Here is a 23,864-nt window from a genome sequence, read left to right on the forward strand (position 1 = left end):
CACGTGTGATTGGTGTTCTTTCACATGAGCCAGCGGAACCTCAAAGACTGTTCTTGGCGCCTTTTTGGCACGAACCTTATTGCATTCCGAAAAGTTGAGATTTTCCATTGTGGTCATTACTGGGGCTGGTTCAACTCCAGAAGTAAACCTTCATATGTCTAAACACAGGTTTAATATCTCCGGAAATTACTGCAAACTCGTTTGCGTGATTATTAGTCCAGTCCAATACCACTGCAAACTACAGACATAATAATAAACTAAATGCATCTGACGGTGATAAGTGAAACTCACCAAAATGGCTTATTTGGCACAGCTTCTTGGAAATACTGTCGAGGGTTTCATTCTTTTGAGCGGGTCTTTTGTGGCTGATGTGTGCATTCGAATGGTGTCTCGGTATGACCTCCTGGTGGTGATTGAAATCGGGGGCGTTAACAGGGAAACGAGTGTGTCGATATACAGTACAGTAGCTTTATTTTTTGTTTTTTCCTATCATACGAAGTGATCAATTATCTATGTAATTTGCAACTCACAATTTTCCACTCAAGCACATTTCAGTCTGTACTTTTTTCTTTTATTTTCTTAAGTATCCAAATTGAATCTGTACTTTCTATAAGTTCAGACCGTGAGACATTTTTGCCATCCCTAACTGCTAAATGTCTGCTCACCGACACCCCCCCCCCCATGATTGTACTGTAGTTCCCTGCCACTACCGCTGGATGTCAGCATTGTCACATTGAGTGAGGATGGTGTGTAAGGTTGAATTTTGAAGTGACACGTTGGTCAAATGTGTGTTCCAACACCCCATACAGCTAAAGGTGGGAGCAGAGGTGGTTTGTGCGGGTGCGTTCGTGTGTGTGTGTGTGTGTGTGTGCGTGCGTGTGCGTGCGTGCGTGTGTGTGTGTGTGTGTGTGTGTGTGTGTGCGTGCGCGCACCATCTGTAGTAGTAGTTGTGTGTAAATGTACGCAGGTCTCAGAGGAACTAATTAACAGGAGCAGACCGGCAGCAAAAGGCACTTGCGGGGAATGGGATTGCGTCTTTGTACACTGCCTGAACTTGTTTAGCTTAAGCCACAAAGGGAAATTCAAATCATGGAGGTGAATGCCACCATGTAAAAGATCCCTTCCTTATACTGGAAATTATCGGCCAGCACTTTTTTGGGAGATGGTTTTGGTGTAGAAGCCCCTTAGTTTTGAGAACGTGACCTGTTTCATGTTTCTGGTGAAGAGTCATTCCTTAGAGGGGAGGAGATGGCACAAGCAGATGGAGGAAATGGAGAGGATTGCTCCTGTCTGGAATTTCAAATCCTTCAAAGACTTTTCAAGTACACATTGACTCCAATTTAGAGTCGTATTTACCTTCCGTGTCACCATCCGTGACATCAATACGAATACGCTGTGTGAATGGCTTCCTTTTCTCACTAAGGCTGAGGTGCAAAAAAAAGCCTTTTCTGTCATTGTTGGCTTGAGGTACACTTGCACATCTACAATCTGTAAAAAGCTGTATCCAAAAATGAGTTTTAATACAAGTTTTTACAATATGTAAGTCTTGATCGCAAGCGACTTTGTGAGAACAGAGAAGCGGCAATAAAACAGGCCAAAATATATACAAAGTGCAGTTATTGTCGGAGTTAGTTGTACAATTCTCAACTGTACCTAATAATGGGTCTTGTACAATCGCCGAGTCACGCGTTTCCTCTTGGAGACAGGCGCTCCTCAAAGTTTTTATGTTGTAGCGGAAGTGGGGGACACGTGTCATTATGCGATCACATTATCCCTCCACAGATGAGTTGGAACCTCACATGGCTCTTGCTTTCAGGGTGCGTCATGGCAACTGCGCCGTGTAGGAGGGGGAGGGCTTCGCCAATAACATCCCTCGTATTTTCACGACGGCCTTTTAACCCCTAACATCGTCTTTGCTGACCGGCATCTCCACCTCGTCACGACGCATCAGTCTGTTCGACACACATACACGTAATGTAGCGCAACTTGCGAACCGAATAGCCCGCGAGTGCATTGATCAAAAGTGACAGGTGCACGGTGGGTAGAATTGGAAGCCATGGTGGTGCTCGTTGACCTTTGCTGCCCGCCTCGCAAATTAGCTGTTGGTCCATCCTGAGCGGTACGTGTACTACACCAAATGCATCTTGTGAGCGGTCATGCTTGGCAAAACCACAAGCAGGACGTAGGGCTGCTAAGATGGAAAGTTCAATCTTAAGAAAGTGTTTGGGTTTACATTTTTGCCCTGTGCTTAATAGCTAGTTAGTAGCAAGTAATTTACATAAGCCAAGTCAATGATGACTTGATTTTAAAAGGTTACGAGTTACTTTATTGGTTACGCTCAACAGATGCTGACTACCCGCTTAACCAATTTCGAGGTACTTTATAATTAGTGAGATGTAGGAATGAAATGTGACCTAGGTGGGATTTATTTGTGGGGGGCTGTCCCGGTAGTGTTTTTGAAGCTACTTTGTCAACAGCACAGATTCTCATTCACTGACATAAACTCAAAATAGTGACTGAATGTAATTGATACAGTCAACTACCGGTAGTTATTCCTCAACCCCACAATGTAACAGGAATTCTGCTGTCCATATGCTAATTTCTTCATGTCTGTAGGTCTTCAACGGAAACAGCCGTAGGGACTCGGGCCCTCCTTAACATATTCCCCAAATCGCTGCAGTGTGGAAAAAGGTCAGCGCGCAAACAGGCGAGATTACATCCCCTGCCCCCTGACGTCCTTGAAACGTGTCCTCCTTGTGTTCCTCGCAGCTTTTGCCGCCCACTCATCGATAGAATGTAATGTTTGAACGGCAGCAGAGTGTGCGTTTTTCTCCTTATTGCTCAAGGGTAACTAAGTGGGACCCCAAAGATGCAAGGACTTGTCCCTACAGCTACTTTGAGTCACAGCCATTTGTTCAAGTTATTAAGACACCATTAATACAACCCCCCCCCCCCCCCCCGTCCCTTTTTTAAATGGGGTTTTCAATAAAATTACACTCTATAATGTTGTACACCATGAAAACATACAGGAATGGCATAGTTCAATAAGAAATAAAGAATGGACCTATTTTTGCCGCAATGGAGTAAGCTGCAGTCAGTAATGTTAGTCGTTTGATGCTGAGGATAAAGAAAATATGCAGAAATGTTCTTTATACTGGTCAAGTCAATCTCTAGACTTAAACTTTATAGATTATGTATTTGACCTACCCCATAGGAGAAGGAAGGTGGTAACCCTCTAATAAAGCAAGTTTGAATCACTTCAATCGATCTCAAGTCCAAGTGCCCTAAACATTTGGGTTCATTACAGGCAATCCTGTCTTTGTGAAGTTCTGAGCTATTGTTATGTATCCGGCATGTTGGCATGGAGCCGCGCTGTGAATGATTGGCGAGCCGCGCGCGCGCGCGTGTGTGTGTGTGCTCAACATTTAAAATGCCGTCTAATAATGAGATAAAGCCCACTTTTGCCGCTGGGATAATGATTCCATCAATATCAGTTAAACAGGGCCAAGCAGGCGCCGCCAGCCTTAAAGATCAGGCATTGATTTAGTTGACAAGCGGCCGCTCAGTCTTCTGAAATGAAACCGATGTGTTTCGTCGCTCGGTGGCAGCCATTTTAATGAATGGATGCCCATTGTAATACATGTACATTTCATGCCATCTGGTCACACGTGTATAATAATAACTGCGGTTTGCCCGTCCACGGTGAATGGAAATCCTCTTACTCTGTTCCGACTCACGCCAAACTTAAAATGTCTAGTAATGCACTTTTCAATGAGTAAAATACGAATCTACACCGTTGTACTTTCTAAAACTAGACAGAAGACAATTGAATAGGATATAAATAATTCCCTCGGTATGTGTGCGTTCTGACTGATATTGTGTGATTGTATGATTGATTATGTAATACATGAATATGGATGTGCAGTTGCACACAAAGAAGACGTCAAAGTTTCTCAGTTAACTGCAGTCATAACGCATGTTGCTGCACCGTTTGTGTTCAGTCTTCCATAAATCTGAAGGGTTACGTTACCGAGACGGCGATGGCAGTTGTGTTGCTCCCGGTGTTTGGTATTATGTTGGCGTGAAGCTAGCGGAGATTCCTAAGGCAGTGTTGCATTGTTCTTTCGATATATAGAATTTAATTTTCTTTGTTTTATGTGTAACCCCGTGTTATAATAAATTCTAAAGTTTTCAGAACAAGTTGGAGAGGTAAAAGTACATAAAAACAATGTTCGCTCTACATGCATGCATCGTGGCAACTGCAAGAGAAATGTTGAAGACACTCACGACAGACTTCGAGATGGCCCCCTCCAAGTCTCAAAAGCCGACATGAGTCGTGCGCGGCATGAGGAGTCATCAATATTGAAGTGGGCCTCATTTGAAATGCGGAAAGTCGACAGCGGTCCGATGTCGCCTGATGCCTTTGGTGAGTGATGGCCCTTGAAAGAGGCTAGACGGGAGGCGCTTGACACCGACAACCCGTTTTCTGTTGATTTGCAACCCGTTTGAACAGTTTTAATGTCTCCCTCAGCGACTCGGCCATCCCAGACACCAGCGCGGTGATGCCTGTTCAAGACATTTCACATCACTCGGTGAGCCCGCCGCGCATGTTTTCCGCATCCAATATGTCTGCGCTTTGAAAAGACCATCAGGCCTGCGCAGTGTGTGGAAGTAATCCCGTCGGCTGTCATTCGCCACGCGTCTCTCTCATCTCCCTTCATTTGCTCTCCCTTTATTCCCAGCGTCTTCATCTGGGCCTCTGTTGAAATACGTCGGGAATGAAATGCGTAATGAAGACCAGAGAGACGTTCTGAGGCAGACGTAAATGGAGGGTGAGTGGCACCGAGACCTCGGCGTCATGATGAATATTGGAGTTGAGCTCCACGCTGCCTTCAGATGTGAGTAAAGCACTCGACAAATGCGTCCTTTCCGCGGCGAGTTCCCACAATGCAACCGTGGCAGAATGATTACTCACGGCTTCGACCGGGCCCCGTAAAGCGGCGGCGCAGTGTTGGGAGATTGCCATTGGCACAACCTACGTAATCGGATAATCATCAGCTCTTTGCAATGTTGATTGTGTGAAAGCCGCTGAACAAAAACGGACCCTTTACTCAGGATTGAACTAACACCGTCAAAAATATTCTTGTCGTCACTGCTGTGTTACGTAGAGTGACCTTGATGGAGACAGACCATATCAAAAATATGTCGATGTGGTTTTCACCCTCCCACATCGTTACGACCCGCTAAGGCAAAACAAAAAAATCTGACAAAAGCCACTTGGCTAAATGCTAAGCTAATGAAAAGGTGAAAAGAATGGGCAGGGAGATACATAAATAAACGGATATCAAGTCGAAAAATTCGGCCTTGAAACTACTCCATCTCCAAATGTTCAAAAACTCAAGACCTCTCCGCCTTTTGATTTTTGAAATGAGCACTTATTCCTACGACTTGACTGTATTCAAATATAGCCAATTACAGTGGTACCGGGAGAGTCAAATATTAATATCAGATGGTATTTGGTGGAAAACCTTTGAGAGCCACCGCGTCAAAGATTATTCAAAGCGATTATCCTGCGATGTGGGCCAGCGGGCTACACACGTAGCGCCAGCATTAATCCGGCAAATCGTGCAATTAAATCGGGTCACCGCATTAATGTGCAGAATGAGTGCGTCGCAACTTGAAAAACGTAAAGAAAGACCGTGCGTGCTTGTCTGCGACAAAGATGATAAAGATGCCCCCCCCCCCCCCATTTGTGAGTGCATAGAGCAAGTATGCATACTAAGTAGAATCCAGGCAAAAGGAACAAATAGCCCAGCGTAAAAGAAAAGTGTGCGGTGGCAACTGCAAAGATAAGATAAGATAAGAAAACCTTTATTTGTCTCACAATGGAGAAATTCCCATTAAAGATGTCAAGTAAAGATCATTTATTCGGTTTCCCCCCTATTCTGAGGGTCATCATGAATAAAGAACATCAAAAACCCAGATCGTAGTGATAAATCTGGCAAATGCAAAATATACATTCAGTGCTATGTAATAGTCTTAAAACACCCATTTTGACATATAAACCACTAAAAAAGTAGGACAAATAAAATGTGTATGGCATAAATACTATTTCCCACCTGAAAATGTCACGTTGACGCATCAGAGGAGGAAGAATATGTTCTCTAGTTGGATGAAGATTACCCATCTACCACGTTTGGTGGTATCTAGTTTTGTATAGAGAGTTAAATCCTATCGCCTTGCATATTTCCCGCAATTTTACTTTTTTCAAAATGGCTACCGAGTGAAAATCTCATGAAAACAACAAAGCGAGCTGTGGTCGTACGCTGTGCTCTGTTTTAAAAATAGATCAATGGTAGTTGTCGGCAGGAAAGTAATAAATAATATAGTGTATGATAAATCAAGTTTATCCCGTTCCTAGTGAGCGTAATAGATCACACACAGTGGGAAGTACAGTATTACATTTTGTAAAAAAAAGTTTTTAAATATACACTGTATATATATAAGAAAAGACTTTGGGAAAATAGCACATTGAATAAGTTTAAAAGGTAAGGATCAATAATGAGCTTTGTAAATGAAATGGGTAATGAGCATCAGTGGATTGTGCACATGCGCCTAATTAACTGTCCATCCTTGCCTATTTGCTGTTGTCCTCTTGACGTCATCTCCTATATTTTGATAACCGTCCTATACCACTGACCAGGTTGGATTACCAAAAGCATGACTCGACAAAATAATAATAGTCATCATTTGCTCATCAAATAGCGGAGAGAGTGCGTCATTCTTTGGAGTCTCATGCCCCGAGGCTCTGTCTTATTTAGGAGATGGACACCGTAGCGCAGCTGATGTCGCCACGCACAAAACTAATCAGGCTTGTGCATTCCGCATTTTGGATGGTTTTGAACTTGAGCGAAAGACGCACCAGACGTCCTCAAAGATTTTTAATATGGGAACAGGTGCTCGGGAGACTCACACTCTCCAGTCCCCATCTGCTTAGCCAGACGCAAATAAAACATTTTCATCAAAATTCAGACAAACACAGTCACAGAGTGCATACTGAGTGAGTGTGTGTGTGTGTGCGTGTGTGCGTGTGGTGGGGGGGCAGTAGTGTATCGAATTTTTGTGTCATCCCTAATTCGACTCATTTAGTTTTCCAACCAAGCTATGGTGCAAGCTGATGTAAAGGCGAGGGCCGCTCTATTGAGCACTGGTTGTCTGTTTGCTCTTGAGCAGGATTACGAAATTGGCAAGCTGTTGAGTCTTTTTTTGCAACGCAACATATATAGACATACTGTGTGTATATATATGTATATACAGTATATCTCCATAGTCGTGGGTGGATGCAGTCCATCTTTAGTCAGTCTGAGCGAACCAGGAAGTAGCCTGCTAGCTAACAATGTGTAGAGATCCAAAGGCAGATGAAATTACGGACTCGGCATTTACAGTATATCTGTCACACCTCCATCCACCTAGTCACCTATGTCAATCAGCTATTGACTGATATAACTGGAGCTTACTGATTAGTTTTGACCGGCGCAAGTGTTTTGCGAAACGAGCCCGGAGACGAGCAGATGACAGACGCTAATTTATGCAGCCGCGTAGGGGTGAGGCGCTTTTGAAGAGGGCCGATTCAAATAAGGCGAAACGGAGCAGCAGTGATGTTCCATCACAGTCACAGCCCGCCATCGGACCATCACTCGGCTTTAATTACACACCGCAGACTCTCGGCACCGTGGGCGACAGGCGGGGTACACTCTGGACGGGTTGGGCGCTTCGACGAACAAACATTCATGCTCACATTGACAGCAGTGGGCAAGTAGGAGAGCAGAAAAATGGAAGGATGTCATTCTTGCCTGTGCTTCGGTGTTTTTGTCATCCACCTCTTGGGATGGAATCACCGTGCGCCGATTCAAAGTCATTTCTGTGCCTTGCGAAAGAATCAATGTCAAGCTTTGCCGACCAAAATGACCCAACAAAGTCGTTGCGAGGACAGGAGCTCGTGCGCGTCCACGCCACGCTTTCATTTATAATTCAGCGGCAAGACCATATCTCGAGGCTACAGCGAGATGCGACCGTCACCGTCTGAGCAGCGTGCGCGTATTGAAATCCACACGCAGAGGCGATGACGACGCGTCCCGAGAGCGGTGGAAGCCATCGCCCTTTTTCCTTTTTGTTTGTTTCTTTGTTTTGTTTTTATTTGCACGCTTGACAGGCAACCATTTGGAGCATTGTCTTGTCCGTTGTGTCCGCAAGGCCGTCCTCACGCCGTGCCCAACGTGAAAAAAGCCTTTTAATTGGGAAGCGCAGCCGCCTAATGAAGCCTCATCAGCCTAATTGGATGCAAAAGAGATTCACATGCGCACGCTTGCACCTCTTCGTGGGCCGCTGACTCCACTTGCGCTCTGCTTTCTAGTAGCAAAAGAATTGAGAAAAGAATTCACATACACTATATAACATATTGTAAAATGTTATATAAAAAAAGACAGATTTACTATGCCTAGACGAAATTCAGGATAATCCTTGAAAGGCCTTTAATGTGACGGTGCAGGTGTGCCGAATGAATTGCATTCATCTATTGCAGCGGCAATGCGGGACATGCGGCGACTTGCATTCTGCTTGCTAATTGGGCACGTTTGGCGGCACGCGGTGCGCGGCCGGCGCTCGGTTGTACGTCTCGGCTAACTAGCTGTCAACGAAGCGTAGATTACGCGGCACCTAGAGCGCCGTTCGTCACCGGGAACGCTGGCGGGGCCCGCCGAGATCCAGGGAAAGTGCAGTCTGCACGCAAACGGGCAAGATCTCTCGAGAGGTGCGCTCGCAGCAACTGTAACTAAACCTTGCCCTTTTACGCAAGCTCCAAATAATATATGATCAATAAGCTTCCTTAGTCCCAACTCCTCACTGTTCCCACGTGCACTGCAATTCCTTTATACGTGTGTAATTCCGTAAGGCAATTATGTGGCTGCGCGACGTAGTAAATAATAGACTGGGGTAATATGAAAGTGGGGAAAAGGAAGGTGATTGTAAAAAGCCTTGCACAGCATACGCGTGCAGAAAGACAAGAGTGTTAAATCGCCACAATCATGTTAACAGTAGCAAATTGAACACTAGTGACACACACACACACACGCACAAGAAACGCCCGCGTATTGTGGGGTATATGTGGATATCAGCGGGAGGGCCTCCCACCCGCTGAAAGCTGCTGAGGCGTCCACTTAATTAAGGCTAGTCGATAGTATTGACCCTCGGCAGGAGTTCAGAATTGTGCGACCGCTAAGGTTTCGGCCTTAATTGCTGAGCGATTGCTTGGAGAACCCTTGAGACCTCTCCTTGACGAACTACACCCTTCACTTGAGAAGTGTCCTTCTCAAATAGTGGGGCGGGCCCCCCTTAGGGTGGGGGTGGGGGCGGGCTATGCCTCCTGGGGCAGTGTGTGTGACCTCAGGGCGCATGCAAGTGTAATAGCACATCCACTGCAGTAGATGGCAGTGGTGACAAATTGACCAAAAAGCTAGTCTTTTCATGTAAAAGTTTATTTTTGTCATTACTGTTCATGTTTTGTACCTCCATGCGCTTGGTCATGCCCATGGGCTTTACTTTTGACGACCACGGATTCCAAACGGCTGTAAAATATGTTGAAAGGCTGCAAAAGCAAAAGGGGAGAGAAGGGAAAAGTCCCACCGAGAAACGTTGACGAGTCATGAGGAAAAACAACTAAGATGAAGCCAACAGTACGTGTGGCCATCCAACATCATTGTTGGGAAAACATTGCATTAAAGTAACTCGGGAAAGCCCACGACAAATTTCCACCTGCGCAAATGACTATGGAGCTCTTCTAATCGCATGCGCCACTTTGTCTTCATTTTAATATAGTGATGTTCACGCGTTACCGTCTCGGGGAAGACGAAGCGAAAAGGAAAGGATTAATCCACGGGATTTCAATTTGTTTCAAGACACCGTGTCATCCCGTTTTCTTATTCTCAGACATGCAGCAGCTTTGTCACACACGTATGTGCATGGAAATGGCTTGATAATTTTGGTGCATGCGTGCGTGCGTGTTGTCGACCCTCCGCATGCAGCCAGCGCTCTCCGCTCAATGCGCTCGAGAGTGTATTCATTAGTCTCGAGAGCTCCTTGCGCCAACGCTGTAGCTGCAGCTCTCCATCAATTTGCCAGCCGTCGTCACAACGAGTGCGGCGCGTGCGCGCGGCCGTCCGTGTCCGTGCTGATTGGAAGTGTAAACATATCCTTATGGATTGTACGTGGGCGTGTTTGGTTGTCGTCAAGGATGCATGACTTGAAGATGCTTCCGTGCCTCTGATGGAGGACCGGGCTTCTTTCAGATTGAATAGTACACTGGATGAAAATTCCGATTCATTTTAAAGCCCCCGAAAAGTGAATTCAGAGACTTGCTTTGAAATACGCGTTACAAGGTTGAAGATGACTACTAAAAAAAAAAAAAAAAACCCTCAATTAAAGCAGTTTAGCAATGAGACAAGAATGCTTTCGTTGCAAAACGTTATCGCTCAAGTCAAACAGCTTGCACAATAAGCTTGTATTTTTGTGACCCAAAGCTCCTATTGAGTCAAATAATAAAAAATGGAATTGCCTTGAGTGTCAACCCCCCCCCCCCCCAAAAAAAACGGCCATAATATGCAACAGTCAGCCGACTTTAAACTTCATTTTTAGTAATAATTAAATGTGAGTCATGTAACATTGTAACCATTTTTTTCAGCACACGCTCACATAGATAGATATAGTTGATATGATATTGGGGTGGTGGGGCTGGCTGAATGGGGACATGTGTGCCGTGTGAAATCATGAGACCAACATGTTGTGCCCGCAGCTCCTTTATACTCCACACCTAGCGATATTCTTATAGCGTGCTAACAGATGGGTGTGCTGTATGCAATGTTCTCCGTGACATGTTCACGCTGAGCCCCACACGCACGCCCGCACGCACCTTCCAAAAGACTGCAACCTTCTGCTCAAACGGTCCTCGGAGATGCCATTGCTGTGACAAGTACTTTACTCGATGTTTGCATTATTTAGTGTGTTTACTTACGCGCCGCATTATAGCCGTGGCAAGTGGCCTTAGCCAGGTCTCGCTGGACATTTGCCTTTTATGAGTCCAATTTGTGAGAGGTTTGTCTCTCGAGCCAATTAGACACTTTTAAAGAGCATTTAACCTCAAACCTCTGAGTCCCGCGGTGTGCTGCAAGTATTTTGCTCACTGGAGAAAGATGGAGGAAGAAAAACAGCTTTTTAATAGGTTGCTGTTAGTTATTTTCGAGTTCTTTTTAAGATCCTACGATTTGGTTTCAAATCTTTAAATGACCCCGCGCCACCCTACCTCTCTGATCTCATCCTGCCCCTACACATCTGCCTCAGGTCTGCGGACCAGACATGATTAGAAGTAGCAAGAAGTAAACGGAGGCTCAGAGGGGCAGTCGCATCTCCGACACGGCCGCTCCGTCCCCCAGCTCAGAGCTTCACAGGAGGATGGCGAGTCGCTTTTGAAAGTGCTCCAAAAAAATGTGTCGATGCAAAACCCCCAGTCCTGGTCTGCGGACCATTCGCTATCGGTCTGCTCATATACGTTTCCGTAAAAATGCCGAATGTGAAAGAAAAGAAGCACAGAAACTAAAGATGATACGTTGTCACCCTCTTAATAGCCAATATTCCCCTTTCACATTTAAAATATCAAATCCCCAAAGGTGTGCAGGTGTCCCGAGTAAAAGAGTCTCCAGAGTGCATGAAAACTGGGTAAAAAGGCAGACCTCCCACAGCACACGGCTAATAAATTCCATGCGCAACTAGCGTCGGTTGGCCTCCCACACCGACCGGATGTCGCGTTGTGGCGGCTTTACAAGCAAAGTCATCCATGTAGGCAATGTGGAAGTTGGGAAAAAGACGTGCGGGAGAGGGGGGGGGGGGGTGGAAGTTCTCAGGCATTTCCTGTGCAATTGTCGACTGTTGATGATGAAAAAGACTTTGTGAAATTCCCACCGGGCAACTTAAATGCCGACGTGCGCTGCGGAACCTCGGCTGATCACGACCTCATACTAACGAATCTTGCGGGCGTGAGTCATCTCTTCAGCTCACTGACCTTAACTGGAATCTTTTTGTTTTGATTTCAAAGTCAACTCGAAGCTCTCGCGAGGCGTAGCCGAATCCCACTTGTGGCGCAATTAGCACAAGAACAAAGAGCGTCATTTTTTGGGGGGGGGATCTTTTCCAAAGGCTTATCAAGAGTCATGAGAATGATGATGAATTCGTTTTGTACTTTTTTGTAAGTCGTCGCTCTGCAATGAAAAGTATGTTTTAAAAAGTCAAGTCAAAAGTTCAAGAGGAAAGAAAAAGCAACATATTGGACACATGGTTCGAATTTGGCAATTTAAAAAAAAAAAAGTCATTTGAGAATGTTTTCAAAAGCACAACAGTGGAGATAACGTGAGTGTTGTGAGAAGAGCAAACGGTCAGCCTACAAACGGGTGTAGGCTGGTAGTGGCTGTTTATATTTGATTGAAAGCTAAAACTGCAATTTTACCGTTTTTGAGAGGATGAATGATTACAGTCGTCGAACCATGGATGTAATTAAAGGAAAGTTGTATGTTTTCTACTTGAGAGCAATTTAGATACTACTCAACTTGTGGATAAGTAAGAGCAATAACACTTGAGCAAGAAAAAAAAAAGTCTGTCGGATGATTAGATAAAACAAAAAAACAGGAATGTTGTCATAGTCTAAAAAAAAAAAGACTCAAATTAGGACATAAATGTTTATGTAGCGTGTCTTTTTTGTGGAATGTGGTGATATCTAAAAAAGAAGTCAAAGCGTGTCGTGGCACATGATTTTCATTCTCTAAAGCAATTGTCTTTGGTATTTATTGATAAAACGAACCAAATCTGGAGGTACGTACGTTTCATTCAACAAAGTCATTTTTGCTAGACAAAATGGAGGCGTGCATTTGTAATTTTTAGTTTAAAAAAAAACTATATATGAAAATGAACTCTGGATGTACATGATTGATATTGGACAATTACAATTTGTCATGTTTTTTTTTTTTAAAGGTCACATTTAGAGATGCATACTTTTCACAAAGAGAGCTCATTTTAATCCATGTTTTGAATCCCAAAAAGGAAGAAAAAAAACCACTACACGCGTTTCATGATCAACAAAATAATGTTCTTGTCACCTTGCCCCCCCCCCCCCCCCCCACAACGTTCCAGATAGAGCGCACGCTTTTCATTGGCCATTGACTAAACCCGACGAGCTCATGGACAGAAAAGCAATGACGCATCAATAATGCTGTAACTTGCCCCCCCCCTTCCCCCCCCAGCGCAAGCTTAATGAATCACAGTCCAGTAAGCATTGTGACGTCAACATGGCCATACTGCCCACAGCCGCCGTACTCGAGATTGCCACATGATATGCGGAAATACATTTTGCCAGTGGGAATTCACTCATCGGCATGGACGGTGTTCTTTAGAACCATTTGTTGTGTTGAATGGACTGTCGTTTTTGTTATTTCCCAGCAGCGCAGTCGTCTCTGACCGGAAGCTCGCCTGACGTGAGGGCCTCTTCCATGCAGAAACCAAACACGGCGGACGCGAGCGCCGCCCCGCTTCCGATGAGAGAGCGCGTTATCGCCTCGAGAGAAGGCCGGCCAATCCTCGACAACAGGTTGTTTGCTTTGTTCCTAAAAATATGAAGTGGCGAGAGTTGATCAATATCCATGGAGTCAGCGCCGAAAGATTTGTTGCGTGGTGGCTGATCGATGGGCCCGCCGGGTAATCCCGTTTGGCTGGACAGAGACAGTGTAGGGGGGGAGACAATCGGCGACGTCTCTTATATCAAACAAAAGTGCAAAGACTTTTAGGTATCTGTGGTTGACTTTGGTGTATAATTTGTTGCCTGACATCTCGTCTCGAAACGTGGACATGAAGGAACGTGAACCAGGCAGCATTAAGAACAAAGAAGCAACGGATCCAGAGAAGCAAGCTATTCCTATTGACCAATGTGTCACGTTGTTGTTTTGATGACATAAAAGTCCAGTCAACGCGAGCTAGCTCTCGGCGTGAAAGAAATGCAAAAAGAAACATAATATCCAAATATCAAATATCCAACATGTCGACCGTCCCTCTAATCTTGATCTTCCACTCAAAAGTTTTGCTGATCCCATTTCCAAAGTGTTGCGAGGCTGCCGTCTACGGGAGCCCGTGAGTCATCGCAGTGGTTGCCAAACCTGAATTTCACCCACAAGCTGGGCGAGACCTTCTTCCATGCCGATCCGGTAAAAAAACCAAAAGGAAAAGTTGATTTGAGGTACGTCGGACACACTGTAATGAAGTACGCGGTAGAGTCTTTTTTTGTTTTCGTTACTTTTATGAATGTGTGGAAAATAGTTGTTTGTTATGAACAAGCATCTGTACCTATACATAAGTGCACGCTATTTGGAAGACGTATTAAAGTATGCTTTTGATGCAGATGATTAATTTTACAGCACAATGACGAGCTATACGTCCTACGTGAGCCGTAACACACCGACAGTCCAAGTCAACAAGGCGGCTGCTGTCATGTTGCACCACAACACGCTCGTCTTGTTGAAACTGAAGCACAAATACGTTCATATTAGTCTTTGCAAAACCACACACGCACAGACTCACACACACTATAGCCTCTGACCACACACACACACACACACACACACACAAGCAGAGCGGTGAGAGAGTATAAAAGGCGCATCCTTCCCACTCAGCAGACAAGTGCTCTTCTAACGCTCACACATTCCCTTCAACGAACCAAACCTCTTTTCTCAAGGTAGGGAGAAAAAAAAAACGTCTTTATTAACAGTATTTATGTGCACGTTAAATATTGCATGCCAATTTTATTTTTTAACTTTGTCTTAGTGCTAGTATGCAATTTGTTTGAAGTGAAGGAAAGTAATAATACTCAGAATAGATTGTCATGATGTAACGCTTGAAATAGATGGCCTCCGTCTTTTTTCCTTGTATGCCAGCCTTGTTATGTGACCGTAGCATTTATTTCAGGGATTGCTGCGATGACTGTTCAAATGGAGAGACCGCTCAATGCATGCTCATCAAGCTTATATTGTCTCCTGTACTTCCCCTGTGTGTGTGTGTGTGTCTTTTGCAGATGCCTGCAGGGCTGAGTGTGTGTGTGGTTCTGGTGGTCCTGTGCGCAGGTTCTTTGGGGTTCCCCTTCTCCTCCCATCTTGGGGACGAGAACCAGCGTTCCTCCCCTGAAGAAGGTACACCATCCCGTCCTTGTCAATCAATGGCAACCACGGAAATGTGACATCTTGCTTGTGTGTGTGCGCGCGTGCGCGCCGATGTGCATGCAGGCCACCTGGAAGCCGACGCCCACACTTTGGGGCAGCCGCATCTCCGACACAGCCGCTCCGTCCCCCAGCTCAGAGCTTCACAGGAGGACGGCGAGTCGCGAGCCAATCTCAGCGAGCTGCTGGCCAGACTCATCTCCTCCAGGAAAGGTGGGTGTTCGCCTTCCGGCAAGGGTTGAGGAGGGGGGGCGGGGGGGCTGGGGCTAGCATGTGGCATCAACAATATGCGCTTCTCATTACTGAAGACAAGTGCTCTTCACTTGATGCCCCCCCCCCAGCCCCTCCCCTTCCCACACGTCACCACCACATCAGTCTCACTAATTATTGGTCCCAGTGCTGAGCAGCTTTGTAAAACGAATTAGTGGTTCTGGAAAGCTTTTGTGGTTCCAAAGTGCGCTGATCAAAGTCTTCCGGCCACTTCACGACATGTTGCTGTATTTCACACAATGCTACTTGATTTCATGTTTATTTTTCCAGAGAGAATGGGGGGGGGGGGCACTTGCTCCGTTTGTACATCGGCCGGCATTTGGTTCCGGTGTCGTTGTGATGTCTTTGCAAAGGTTTGGGGCGGCGGGGGGGGGGGGGGGGGGGGTAAGATGGGCTTTGACACACTTGTCATGAAGCCTGCCAGATATCAGAGGAGACAGTGTGTCCTCATTCCGTGAGGGTCAAAGGATTGCCTCCTTGCTGGCCAGTATTACCGCTTTAATTCCTCATGCCGGAATAGGATTGTGTGAAATGTTCCAATGGCAATTTAACGCAATGCATGGCAAGAAACAAGAATTAAGCAGGAAGAAAATCGCAAGAGATTTCAGATTGCAAGTACTCGGACGCCAAGTGAGGATTTTTGAGTGATGAGCCGTCACTTGGTCGATTTTTGTCACCTTGTGCGTAGGATGCCCTTGCATCCTATGCACAAGGAGAGCTCCCCTCTTCCCCAGTTTCCAATATGGAATCGATCTACCATTGTTAAAATCTCATGGAAATGTACGAGACATTTTCCCAAGATGGGCTTTTAGTATTTTTCTACTTCACTCTTGCGATCACTTTCGAGAAGGAAAGTTTTCGCTTTTCGAGAAAGGGCTCAGCGTGGCAAAGGTCGCAAGGATCAGCAAGTCCTCTGGCAATGTGCGCTGGCGTGCGCGTCCGCGCGGGGAGTCGTGTTCCTCGCCGTTCACTTTGCATGTTTTCGGTGTGGGAGGTGTCGTCTTCGAGCCTTCTGCGGCCAATTTTCTCAGCACACCAGGGAACTTGAAAGGTTGTGCTTCGTGTGTGCGTAGGAGTAAGTGGGCGGGTGGGCGGGGGAGCAGAACATCTCCGTCCGCAGAAATGCTGCTTGACTTCAATCGCGATTAAAAAAAAAAAAAAATTACGGGAGGAGGAGAGAAACTTTTCGTTGGACTCGCGGGCCACAATATTAAGAACACCTCGGTGAGTTGTGCGCCAAGTCACGTGTTTGACTTGAGAAAGCACACCGTCGGAAGAAAGCCGCAAAGAGTCGACGCGCGGGTAAAATGTGTCCCGGTGGAAGAACGTGCCATTCGTCTGAGATGCAGCTCCACTGAAGTGAAATCGGATCAATTGCGGGCGCGGACCGGTTGGGAATCCAGACCGTGGAGTGCAGTGCCCCCGAGTGTCCCACTTGTTTGTCGCATCACAACTGAAAAGAGGACCGGACAATGCGAGTCCCGACTTTGGGAAACTGCCGGAATGGAGAGGGTGGCTGATATCCACGGTGAGCGGAGAGTGAACAATTTCTTTTGAAGCGCCTCAACACACTTTGAATCAGCGAATGGGTAGTTGAATGACACTCCACCTACAAAAAAAAAAAAAAAAAGATTCCAAGAAAAGGTGAAATAGAGAAAGCGCGGCTTCAGAGTGTAATCATTAGCATTTCTTGAATAAATGCGTTCGATGATTTTCAGAGAATTTGCATTGCCCCCACCGCGGCCTGAAACGGCCGTCCTCGGGAAACAGTGTACCTAATGTCGTGACTGGTTTGTGAACAGCCAGCTAAAGATGACAGAGAGCTGCTAGAAGCGTTAATCAGCTTTGGGGGAGTCAAGTTTCAGCAATGACAGTACGCGCGATTGATGCCAGGGGCTCTCATGTGTGCATTAGCGCTCTGTAATGAACTCCAGTGAAAGGATCGCGATCGCATTAGTCGAAATGGCTTTCGAAAGGACGTTTTCTCCTCAAATCCGACAAAATGTCGATCAAACCTGCATTTGTGTCGTCCCGCAGGTTCGGTGCGTCGGAACTTGTCACCCAACAGCAGAGGCGGCGGCCCGAGTGCCGCCAACCACCGGATAGCGGACAGGGACTACATGGGCTGGATGGACTTTGGACGGCGCAGCGCAGAGGAGTACGAGTACTCCTCATAGAATGGAAACGCTCCAACATTGCCTGTCCCTTCACACACAACAGTTTACCTGATGACGTTGTACATTTGTTTGTAATGTACTGTTAAATGCAATATACATATGCCAAACGTTTGCCTCTCTGTCTCCCATGTGGTTATTGTCTTGAAAGTGCGGGAAATGTGGCATCAGGGTACATTGAGACTTACTCGACCGAATAATCAAAACAAACTTGACTGCTGGTCTCGCGCTCGCTTTTCTTTGCCTAATGTTTAAAAGTCATGTAAACTTCTATTGGGACTTTTTGACATATAAGGAGCATTGTCTGCAGTTGTTGTACCGTACTGTAATATGGTGAGTTTGAAGTCCTAACTGAGAATCATCCATGCAAAAAGATAAAAATAAAATGACATCTTCAAATTGATTTCAAATTGAAAGAGTCAATGAATCATTCTCTCGAAAAAAAGAAAAAGAAAATGTTGCCTCACATATACGGAAAGAGGGGGGGGGGCTGCTGAATGTGTTTTCCTGCAACGGGGGGTCGGGGGTGGGGTGTCACATGACAGACAGACTCCATCCCGGTGGAACGTAGGTATCATGCGTGCCGTTTGAGTATAAGGAAGGCAATAATGATGGCAAGAGAAAGGTCAAGCCGCAGCCGTGCCGAGATGAAAGTCGGCGAATGTGTGCTTGCGGGGGTGCGGCGTGCTTGGGAATACCTTCAAAGGAACAGTGGCTTTCATTAGGACCGTTGATTTCAGGGCTCTGTTGTGAAAGTCACTTTTTGAGCATGCATTAATTGGTGCCCGTGAACATGGAACAAAACCCGCTGTGGCAAAATAGCTGCAGTGCTGCTCAAGGTGTAAGCGGAGGAAAAAGTTTGCATGGCGCTGAATGGTGATGAAGTAGGCGGCCATTATGTGCGCATGTCCCCGTGCTCACTGCTCGACGTGTCTGCGTGTGCATTGGCGAGGATCGATGGACAAACACGATTCTGTGAATTATTCAGAGAAGTGGCTGGGGATGCCTTTGGGGAAGGGGATGGTTTCTCGCCATGGTGTGTGCGTGCGCATGTGTGTGAGCCCAGCATTCAAATGAGCACCGGCTCAGCGAAAAGATGAGTTGGTGAAATCATTTTTTGATACGCTCCATTAAGAGCACGCGCGATATAATTTCCCCCAGTCTTTGACCATTGAATTTTTTTAGGAAATAATGAAAATGACAAAGACACAAGCTGGAGGCTAAACAATTGCATTCGGCAACTATGAAACTCAAACAGAAATTGTTAAAGGAAATTAGAGGTGTACGATAAGACCAAACCCTTAAAGTGGGTGGCCAAGTGCTGCTATGGCAATGAAAGAAAACTTTCAAACACCACGTGGTTAAGAAGCTTATTGTTTAATGTCCTTTTAATAGAGAGATGCTTTTATTTATAAACGACATAGTATAGTAAGGCGTTTTTCGCCCGAAAAAACGACATAGTATAGTAAGGCGTTTTTTAGCCTGAAAAAAAACGACATAGTATAGTAAGGCGTTTTTCACCCGAAAAAAACGACATAGTAAGGCGTTTTTCGCCCGAAAAAACGACATAGTATAGTAAGGCGTTTTTCGCCCAAAAAAACGACATAGTATAATAAGGCGTTTTTTAGCCCGAAAAAAACGACATAGTATAGTAAGGCGTTTTTTAGCCCGAAAAAAACGACATAGTATATATAGTAAGGCGTTTTTCGCCCGAAAAAAAACGACATAGTATAGTAAGGCGTTTTTCGCCCGAAAAAAACGACATAGTATAGTAAGGCTTTTTTAGCCCGAAAAAAAAAACATAGTATAGGAAGGCTTTTTTTAGCCCGAAAAAAACGACACAGTATAGTAAGGCTTTTTCGCCCGAAAAAACGACATAGTAGTAAGGTGTTTTTTAGCCCGAAAAAAACGACATAGTATAGTAAGGCGTTTTTCGCCCGAAAAAAACGACATAGTATAGTAAGGCGTTTTTCGCCCGAAAAAACGACATAGTATAGTAAGGCGTTTTTCGCCCGAAAAAAACAACATAGTATAGTAAGGCGTTTTTTAGCCCGAAAAAAACGACATAGTATAGTAAGGCGTTTTTCGCCTGAATAAAACGACAGTATAGTAAGGCGTTTTTCGCCCTAAAAAATGGCATAGTATAGTAAAGCGTTTTTTAACCTGAAAAAAACGACATAGTATAGTAAGGCGTTTTTTAGCCCGAAAAAAACGACATAGTATAGTAAGGCGTTTTTAGCCCGAAAAAACGACATAGTATAGTAAGGCGTTTTTTGCCCGAAAAAAACGACAGTATAGTAAGGCGTTTTTCGCCCGAAAAAATGACATAGTATAGAAAGGCGTTTTTCGCCCGAAAAAAACGACATAGTATAGTAAGGCTTTTTTAGCCCGAAAAAAACAACATAGTATAGTAAGGCTTTTTTAGCCCGAAAAAAACGATATAGTATAGTAAGGCTTTTTTAGCCCGAAAAAAACGACATAGTATAGTAAGGCGTTTTTCAGCCCGAAAAAAACGACATAGGAAAGTAAGGCGTTTTTTAGCCCGAAAAAAACGACATAGGAAAGTAAGGCGTTTTTTAGCCCGAAAAAAACGACACAGTATAGTAAGGCGTTTTTCGCCCAAAAAAACGACAGTATAGTAAGGCGTTTTTCGCCCGAAAAAACGACATAGTATAGTAAGGCGTTTTTCGCCCGAAAAAACGACATAGTATAGTAAGGCGTTTTTTAGCCCGAAAAAAACGACATAGTATAGTAAGGCGTTTTTCAGCCCGAAAAAAACGACAGGAAAGTAAGGCGTTTTTTAGCCCGAAAAGAACGACATAGCATATATAGTAAGGCGTTTTTCGCCCGAAAAAAAAAAGACATAGTATAGTAAGGCGTTTTTAGCCCGAAAAAAACGACATAGTATAGTAAGGCTTTTTTAGCCCAAAAAAACGACATAGTATAGTAAGGCGTTTTTCGCCTGAATAAAACGACATAGTATATATAGTAAGGCGTTTTTCGCCCGAAAAAACGACATAGTATAGTAAGGCTTTTTTAGCCCGAAAAAAACGACATAGTATAGTAGCGTTTTTCGCCCAAAAACGCCTTAATATACTATGTCGTTTTTTCGGGCGAAAAACGCCTATGTCGTTTTTTTCGGGCGAAAAACGCCTTACTATACTATGTCGTTTTATTCGGGCGAAAAACGCCTTACTATACTATGTCGTTTTTTTCGGGCGAAAAACGCCTTACTATACTATGTCGTTTTTTCGGGCTAAAAAACGCCTTACTATACTATGTCGTTTTTTTCGGGCGAAAAACGCCTTACTCTACTATGTCGTTTTTTCGGGCGAAAAACGTCTTACTATACTATGTCGTTTTTTTCGGGCTAAAAAACGCCTTACTATACTATGTCGTTTTTTCGGGCGAAAAACGCCTTACTATACTATGTCGTTTTTTCGGGCGAAAAACGCCTTACTATACTGTCGTTTTTTTGGGCGAAAAACGCCTTACTATACTGTGTCGTTTTTTTCGGGCTAAAAAACGCCTTACTATACTATGTCGTTTTATTCGGGCGAAAAACGCCTTACTATACTATGTCGTTTTTTTCGGGCGAAAAACGCCTTACTATACTATGTCGTTTTTTCGGGCTAAAAAACGCCTTACTATACTATGTCATTTTTTTCGGGCGAAAAACGCCTTACTCTACTATGTCGTTTTTTCGGGCGAAAAACGTCTTACTATACTATGTCGTTTTTTTCGGGCGAAAAACGCCTTACTATACTATGTCGTTTTATTCAGGCGAAAAACGCCTTACTATACTATGTCGTTTTTTTCGGGCGAAAAACGCCTTACTATACTATGTCGTTTTTTCGGGCTAAAAAACGCCTTACTATACTATGTCGTTTTTTTTGGGCGAAAAACGCCTTACTTTACTATGTCGTTTTTTTCGGGCTAAAAACGCCTTACTATATACTATGTCGTTTTATTCAGGTGAAAAACGCCTTACTATACTATGTCGTTTTTTCGGGCTAAAAAAGCCTTACTATACTATGTCGTTTTTTTTCGGGTGAAAAACGTCTTGCTATACTATGTCGTTTTTTTCGAGCGAAAAACACCTTACTATACTATGTCGTTTTTTCGGACGAAAAACGCCTTACTATACTGTCGTTTTTTTCGGGCTAAAAAACGCCTTACTATACTATGTCGTTTTTTTCGGGCAAAAAACGCCTTACTCTACTATGTCGTTTTTTCGGGCGAAAATCGCCTTACTATACTATGTCGTTTTTTCGGGCGAAAAAACGCCTTACTATACTATGTCGTTTTTTTCGGGCAAAAAACGCCTTACTCTACTATGTCGTTTTTTCGGACGAAAAACGCCTTACTATACTATGTCGTTTTTTTCGGGCTAAAAAACGCCTTACTATACTATGTCGTTTTTTTCGGGCAAAAAACGCCTTACTCTACTATGTCGTTTTTTCGGGCGAAAATCGCCTTACTATACTATGTCGTTTTTTCGGGCGAAAAAACGCCTTACTATACTATGTCGTTTTTTCGGGCTAAAAACGCCTTACTATACTATGTCGTTTTTTTCGGGCTAAAAAACGCCTTACTATACATGGTCGTTTTTCTTCGGCTAAAAACGCCTTACTATACTATGTCGTTTTTTCCGGCGAAAAACGCCTTACTATACTATGTCGTTTTTTTTCGGGCGAAAAACGCCTTACTATACTATGTCGTTTTTTCGGGCTAAAAAACGCCTTACTATACTGTCGTTTTTTTCGGGCAAAAAACGCCTTACTCTACTATGTCGTTTTTTCGGGCGAAAAACACCTTACTATACTATGTTGTTTTTTTTGGGCAAAAAACGGCTTACTATACTATGTCGTTTTTTTCGGGCGAAAAACGCCTTACTCTACTATGTCGTTTTTCGGGCGAAAAACGCCTTACTATACTATGTCGTTTTTTTCGGGCGAAAAACGCCTTACTATACTATGTCGTTTTTTCGGGCTAAAAAACGCCTTACTATACTGTTGTTTTTTTCGGGCAAAAAACGCCTTACTCTACTATGTCGTTTTTTCGGGCGAAAAACGCCTTACTATACTATGTCGTTTTTTCGGGCTAAAAAACGCCTTACTCTACTATGTCGTTTTTCGGGCGAAAAACGCCTTACTATACTATGTCGTTTTTTTCGGGCGAAAAACGCCTTACTCTATTATGTCGTTTTTCGGGCGAAAAACGTCTTACTATACTATGTCGTTTTTTTCGGGCGAAAAACGCCTTACTATACTATGTCGTTTTATTCAGGCGAAAAACGCCTTACTATACTATGTCGTTTTTTTCGGGCGAAAAACGCCTTACTATACTATGTCGTTTTTTCAGGCTAAAAAACGCCTTACTATACTATGTCGTTTTTCGGGCGAAAAACGTCTTACTATACTATGTCGTTTTTTCGGGCGAAAATCGCCTTACTATACTATGTCGTTTTTTCGGGCGAAAAAACGCCTTACTATACTATGTCGTTTTTTTCGGGCAAAAAACGCCTTACTCTACTATGTCGTTTTTTCGGACGAAAAACGCCTTACTATACTATGTCGTTTTTTTCGGGCTAAAAAACGCCTTACTATACTATGTCGTTTTTTTCGGGCAAAAAACGCCTTACTCTACTATGTCGTTTTTTCGGGCGAAAATCGCCTTACTATACTATGTCGTTTTTTCGGGCGAAAAAACGCCTTACTATACTATGTCGTTTTTTCGGGCTAAAAACGCCTTACTATACTATGTCGTTTTTTTCGGGCTAAAAAACGCCTTACTATACATGGTCGTTTTTCTTCGGCTAAAAACGCCTTACTATACTATGTCGTTTTTTCCGGCGAAAAACGCCTTACTATACTATGTCGTTTTTTTTCGGGCGAAAAACGCCTTACTATACTATGTCGTTTTTTCGGGCTAAAAAACGCCTTACTATACTGTCGTTTTTTTCGGGCAAAAAACGCCTTACTCTACTATGTCGTTTTTTCGGGCGAAAAACACCTTACTATACTATGTTGTTTTTTTTGGGCAAAAAAACGCTTACTATACTATGTCGTTTTTTTCGGGCGAAAAACGCCTTACTCTACTATGTCGTTTTTCGGGCGAA

At 44.2% G+C, this 23,864-nt stretch overlaps 1 protein-coding gene across 1 annotated transcript; it reads left to right on the forward strand.

Moving 5' to 3' along the window:
- The first annotated feature begins 13,416 nt into the window (after positions 1-13,416).
- Positions 13,417-18,146, forward strand: LOC147190509 (cholecystokinin-like). Its single transcript, XM_086137491.1, has 5 exons — positions 13,417-13,684; positions 14,192-14,821; positions 15,158-15,272; positions 15,366-15,512; positions 17,607-18,146. Exons 3-5 carry the CDS (start codon positions 15,158-15,160, stop codon positions 17,744-17,746), a joined length of 402 nt encoding a protein of 133 aa, XP_085993617.1. The 5' UTR covers positions 13,417-13,684; positions 14,192-14,821; the 3' UTR covers positions 17,747-18,146.
- Positions 18,147-23,864: the final 5,718 nt, after the last annotated feature.

The sequence above is a fragment of the Hippocampus guttulatus genome, chromosome 18, assembly GCF_054856545.1.
Source record: "Hippocampus guttulatus isolate MCC_2025c chromosome 18, RoL_Hgut_1.0, whole genome shotgun sequence".
Classification (NCBI taxonomy): Eukaryota; Metazoa; Chordata; class Actinopteri; order Syngnathiformes; family Syngnathidae; genus Hippocampus; species Hippocampus guttulatus.

Excerpts from the sequence above, each read along its gene's own strand:
- LOC147190509 (XM_086137491.1), top strand. The coding sequence starts at position 15,158 with ATGCCTGCAGGGCTGAGTGTGTGTGTGGTTCTGGTGGTCCTGTGCGCA. Across the intron at positions 15,273-15,365 it reads GCGTTCCTCCCCTGAAGAAG|GCCACCTGGAAGCCGACGCC; the intron begins GTACACCATCCC and ends ATGTGCATGCAG. Across the intron at positions 15,513-17,606 it reads ACTCATCTCCTCCAGGAAAG|GTTCGGTGCGTCGGAACTTG; the intron begins GTGGGTGTTCGC and ends GTCGTCCCGCAG.